The sequence below is a fragment of the Maylandia zebra genome, linkage group LG5, assembly GCF_041146795.1.
Source record: "Maylandia zebra isolate NMK-2024a linkage group LG5, Mzebra_GT3a, whole genome shotgun sequence".
Classification (NCBI taxonomy): Eukaryota; Metazoa; Chordata; class Actinopteri; order Cichliformes; family Cichlidae; genus Maylandia; species Maylandia zebra.
The window spans coordinates 12,316,950-12,323,114 of NC_135171.1; the positions used below are offsets into that span (position 1 = coordinate 12,316,950).

The following is a 6,165-nucleotide window of genomic DNA, read 5'->3' on the forward strand; positions in this document are numbered from 1 at the left end:
TTTTAAAAGATGAATAATAACCAATAATTTGTGCATGATCTCTGATCACTTTTAAACAATCTGCCTAGCGAGCGAGATTCATGTTACCTCGTTCTGTACGGCAATTTAAGGTGATCTTCCTCTTTGATTATGATCATAATAAAAAAAATATTTTACAAAAAAAAAGCTCTTGACTCTTTTACTTTGGTGCTGTAATTGCTGATAAATACACTTATCACACTGAATTTCCACCTACACGTATTACCCTGTGTGGAGCTGTTAGCGTCCTCCGCACTGCGCTCACTGTAATATGTAAAAATGTTTCATTCTTTTCATTTGGAAGCATAGACCATATACCTGCTTTTCATCTTTGTCAGGTCTTTATCTTTGATTTGCATGACATTCAAGTTTAATGAATAAATGTAATTATCTCACATTATATTCCTCCGCTTTGCCTCCTCTCGTTGCTTTTTACTCGCTGTTTTTTGCACTTTTTAAAGATGAACGAATCACACCTCTCTCTTCTTTTGTACTCTTTCCTCACAGGTCCCCCGGGAGCTGTTAAACTTGTCCATGTGGCAGGAGTCCTAAAGTGGCAGAAGGCATGAAGCAACACTGTGATATCATAGTGGCTGGTCCATGACACTAAATTCCATTCAACCCTCTCCACTATCCACCCGCCCTCTGTTCTCATCACACCGGACAACCAATCACTCACGCTCCCATTTACACAAAGCTGCACCATGGCCAGCAAGAGGAAATCCACTGTACCCTGCATGATACCATCCAAATCCAAACATGTGCGTGAGGAAATCATACTGGGCTCGCTACCAGAACTCCTACCAACAATCCCAGAAGATAGCATACTCAGCATCTCTGGAGAAGAATCTGGGCATTTCTCTCACAGCTCCTCCAAATCTGAAAGTGGCAGTGAGATGCAGAAAGGAGGCACGTACAGCTGTCTGACTTGCCGTTTCGAGTCCAGAGATCTCAACTACTTTTTGGATCACATGCACAACTGCCACTTAGACTTCAGGGCCCAGCCCACCTTCTACTGCTTGAACTGCGGGGTGTCAGTAGTCCGCTTCGAGGCTCTCGCTCTGCACAACGCCAAGGCCCACCCGAAGATAATGCAGGGCCTCGCTACTGCCTCTCTAGCCGTCAACAAGAGGGATGGCGTAACGACTGTGGAGCAAAGCCTTTTCACGGACAGCGGAGAAGACTACAGAGAATCTGGGATCTCCCTCACCAAAACACCAATTGCAAAGATGATGAAAGCCAAGGGGGAGCACAAAAAGATTGTGGTTTCTCACACTGTGGAGGTACGGAAGATTGACACTGGAAAGGATGTAGACCCCAGCATGCTGACAAATGTGCCTGAACTCCAAAACGGGGCTCTCAGTATTTCTGGTGCCCCAGCTATGCCGAGGACCACTGTCACTCACGTGATTGCGACGACAGTGTCCAACCAAGTCTTTCACCAGCACACTCCCTCCCTTTACTCTCCCCTCTCCTCTGATTCCAATAAAGACCTTCCAAAGGTAATGATCCCCCTCAGCAGCATCCCCACCTACGATGCCGCCATGGACACCAGCAGCTTTCTCAAGACATCCTTTGGCAAGTTTCCCTACCCGACCAAAGCAGAGCTCTGCTACCTAACAGTGGTGTCAGAGTTCCCCGAAGAGCAGATCAAACTGTGGTTTACTGCCCAACGACTCAAGCAGGGCATAAGCTGGTCTCCTGAAGAGATCGAAGAGGCCAGAAGGAAGATGTTCAACACCGTGTTCCAAGGTGGAGCACCCAAGAAGCAACCGACCACACCACGGCACGTCAATCACATCGTAACCCACCACACTGTAACTGCCCATCCAGGCTCAAAAGGACCAAACTTTCAGATGGCCAAAGTTCCATACAGTGGTGTAAAGGCCAGATCTGTCGGAGTCATAGCCACACAGGCCAGCATGTCAACCAACCCCCACATTACCCGGGTCTCGTATTCTACTCCGGTTGTCCCCCCAAAGTTCCCCTCTGTAGTCAGAACTACACAGGTACTGACCAAGAATACTGAACCCACTGTGGAGCCGGAAAAGAGCAACGGCCTGGACATGGCGGGGAGCAGCGGTTGCGTCAGTAGCACCAGCAACATTCGAAGCAGCAGTAGCAGCAGCAGTTGCAGCAGTAGCAGCAGCATCAGCAGCTATTCCAGCAGTAGTAATGGTGTTGACAGTTTCACCAGGAAACCGGTGCACAACAGCGGCCCAGCCAACGGCATCAACAGCATTGCCACTTGCTCTGCCAACATTAGCAATAATGATGAGCACTGTGTTGCTGACACCAACGGCAAACCAAATGTCAAAAGCAACAGTTTACCAATCGGATCGGAAGGTTCAAACAGTAACAAGTGTGAAGAGTCCATTGACAACACCAGCAAATATAACATCACTTGTAACAATCATGACAGCAGCATCATCAGTGCACAAGAGCCAGCCCACGCCTCGAAGCCCGACGATGATCAAAACAATTACATCCACGTGACCAACAACAGCAGTATTAGCAGTGAATATCCCAGTACTACCTGTAATGACAGTGTCCCTAACCTGAATCATGCCAGCAAATCCCCAACGGAAAGCACCAGCACCACTGTCATTGCAAAAAGCAGCTCATCCATTATTGAAGAAGGTAAAAGCAACAAAGACTTTCCCATCAAAGGCATGTCAATCTTACAGCAGCTCATTAAGGAGGAGGACGCATTTGCCGGGGACAAAAGCTGCCCCGAGCTCAAGCTTGACCCCATCAAGATCAACTTCAAGAGGCTGAAGATGACTGAACCAGAGGCTACATCAGAGAATGCGCATCAAGAACACAAGTCCGAAACTGCGGAGGGGTCGGCTTGTCAGGCGTCTTTTTCTCCCCCCTGGGGCCACAAGACCCCGCAGCAGTTGCACATCCTCCGGCAGGTTTTCTCCAACACCCGCTGGCCCAGCAGCCAGCAGTACGAGGAGCTAAGCATCCAGACGGGCCTTCCCAAGTCAGAGGTGGTGCGCTGGTTCAGCGACAGCCGGTACAGCCACAAGAACGGGCAGCTGAAGTGGTTGGAGAATTACCAGCGGCCGCCCGCGGAGTCGGAGGATGCGAGGGGTCGCAGAGATGCAGAGCTCGAGCCACCCAAGGACGCTCCGGCGGCCAAAAAGAAACTTGCTGAGCAAGACATGAACAAGCACCTTGAAGGAGAAGCAGGACTGAACTCAGGTCAGCGGGTTGTGTGGCAGGATTCATACTCACCGCTGATGGGCCTGATGGGATCCGAGGGGAGCGGCGAGCGAGGCCAGCGCGACGAATTGGGGCAGCCGGGAGCTTTGCAGGATCTCTGGTCAGAGCGAGCGGAGGACCACCAGCAGCCAGTGGCTAGTCAGTCACTCATTGAACAACAGACTGATTCCAATCAGGCCAGGTATTTGAGTCACAGCAATCCTTTTTGCACACCACTGAAACACACATTTCACTCACAGTGCCTTGTGATATTTTACAAGCTCGATGCTATTTATCAATCAAGAAAACAAAAACAACGTAAGGCAGGTGGAGTGATGAAAGGGTGACAGCTTGTTGTTTGTAGTGACTGCTGCGTGATGTACAGTAAAAAGAAAGCAGGAGAAGCGGGTACAAGTACTCATGCTGTGTAGCTTATTCAGGCAATCAAAGGTCTGTGTTTAAGAAGCTATTTTTAGATAAGTAGGAGTCTGGCCCGCTGAATTATAGATTGAGAGCGCATGCTAACATATGTGAATAAATCATGACAATTGCCTTTGGTGAGTTAGATTTCCGAGAGGCAAGACAAGCCATACGCAGGCGTCTTTTTACTGTGCTACCCCCCACCCCAAAAAAAGCCCTTCAATTTTACAACACACTGCAGCAGTGCCATGCAACCAGAATGATCCAATCGCATCCTCACAGTTTGTGTATGTTTTGTTTGCCTGTCTGTCTGCGTGTGCTGCTTAGCAGGGATCGCCTGAGGATGGAGATGCTGGAGGTGTGATGAAGCAGGCCTGCTCTCGCCAGAGGACCATGATGTTCAAAAGCTGGCTCGCTCCCCTGGCCGTGGTCTTAACACAAAAGAAAAAAAAAAGAGAAAAAAAGAGTGTTCATAATGACAGCAGATGTGATTGTAGCTGGACCGTTGGACTCTGACTGTAACTGTGAATACCCCCCACCCCTCCTTCTCCTCCTCCTCCGCCTCCTCCTCCTCTTCTTCTTCTTCCATCTGCCATCACTTCCTGCCATCGTCAAAAGAAAGAACTTCTCACCTTTGAGTCCTGTGATGTTTAAGCCTTTCATGCTTCTTTGTGGTTGTGTGGGGAGGGTGCACAATGAGGTCAGTACGAGGGATCAAAGACAAGAAAGAGAAAAGACGCACACTGACTGGAAAACTGACTTGAATGAGCGAAGATAGGGTAGGATAGGGCCGAGAGATATTGTTCTGGGGTCAGAGGGAGAAATATATATATATGATTGAAACTGCACTATAAAAGAGGGTTTGTACTGACTGGACAAACAAATGATGTGTCAAGGATATGTTATTGTTGGCTTTGTGATATTTTTTACTTTTTTAGCAACCAGTACTTCAGCACTGCCTTGAATTTTACTTTTTTTCTCCTTTATTTGGTTTTTCAATTCTATTTACTCTTCTATAGTCACTGTAAGTCCAGATGCAATCAAACATGTTTTATTTAGATCTGTATAAATGTTGGTGATCACTTTTGCAGTTCAGCTACACGCAAGAGACTATATACAATGCACTAATGAAGACAGCAATGCTAAAAAAAAAAAAAAAGAATCACACTGCTCCACAGTAAAGGTATTGACTGCTCCGTCAAGATCAATACACTACACTGCCCTGCAAACTGAACAGAGAGAAGCCTGTCACGCTAACGTTGCCTTACTCAGCTCTGTCCATGTGTTTATATGACCTGTCTGTCCATCACCTTGCTTTCCAGCTACTGTGCTGTCCAGAAGAGAAGAAGAAAAAAGATTTAAAAAAAAAAAAAAAGATAAAACATGCCAGTGCATTGATGGTCACTGTTGGTCTATATCTGTGAAACAATCTTGTGCTGCTTTCTGTACACTTGGAGATGTTTAACTTTAAGCTGTAATTGTATCAAATATTGTTACTGGCAAAATGTTGTTTAAAGCAAAATTATCAATTTGATCCCTAGACACTGACAGAGTGAGATATTGTGCTAGCTAGAGAGCCAAATGAGGAGATCTTTGCTCTCCTCTGAATTTTCTTGTTTATATGAACATACAGTCACTACATGAATCCTACTAAGCTGCATCTTTGTCAAGCTGCTAATAGCTAAGAACGGTGCTATACCATCCAAAGTGAAATTGGAGGTTCATCTCCTACCAGCAGTGTATGCACTTGTGTCGAATGTTACAAATTTATTTTGGTTTGAGATAAATGGAATCTGGACTTACGGTGTTATGATGACTTAAACTTTTATGAAATAGTCTGATCATAAAGCACTGTTGTATCATCCTTTCTACACTTCTGAATCTTTACAGAATAAACTGAATACTCACCAAGCAGAACAGGCTCCTTTTTTACCCCCACCTCTTTTGTTCGGCACCTTGTGTTAGGGGTGAATATGAATCATGTGGTGTTAGTCAAATTATTCAGTGTGATGAATGTTCAAGCAGCATGCAATGTGCTAGGACTGGAGAAATGCACACAGCCTCACCTGCTGGCGAGCAGCTGACAATACAGTTTGTGCCAGAGATAAGGGGGCGGCAGGCAACACCCAAACATCTCTATATCTGTAGTGTAGTCCTCCTACATCACATTCAGGGGGAAGCCTTCCAGTTTTTATTTTTGTAACCCTTTTTTTGCCCACATGAATTTAATAACACCAGCTTGTTTTCCAGCTTAAAGTATTTCAGAGCTCTGTTGATTCAGTTCTCAGGGCTGTTCATGGATATAGGAATAAAATTTAGAGCTCATGCTTGCTCTCCCATTACAGGAAATAAAGTTGTGTTTAAGAATGCTGTAAATCAGGCAAGAGAGCCACGGTGGCTAAAGCTCCAAACCCAACAGGCATCCGTTAAGCTGGGGGGGGGGGGGGGGCCTCTGATCAGGGAGGGGGAAAATATATGCATCCATCCAGCCACTGTCTTTAGTTTATCCTTGTCAGG

At 46.3% G+C, this 6,165-nt stretch overlaps 1 protein-coding gene across 3 annotated transcripts in view; it reads left to right on the plus strand.

Moving 5' to 3' along the window:
* The window catches only part of zhx3a (zinc fingers and homeoboxes 3a), a 42,610-nt gene extending 37,045 nt beyond the window's left edge, over positions 1–5,565 (plus strand). For 2 of the 3 annotated variants that reach the window (XM_076883769.1, XM_004571904.6), the window contains 2 exons: positions 526–3,430; positions 3,976–5,565. In XM_076883769.1, the coding sequence (XP_076739884.1) occupies positions 723–3,430; positions 3,976–4,012 (2,745 nt within the window). In that variant the 5' untranslated portion in view covers positions 526–722 and the 3' untranslated portion in view covers positions 4,013–5,565. The remainder of the gene's footprint in view (positions 1–525; positions 3,431–3,975) is intronic. The other variant, XM_023154729.3, reaches the window with a different exon arrangement.
* The last annotated feature ends 600 nt before the right edge of the window (positions 5,566–6,165 follow it).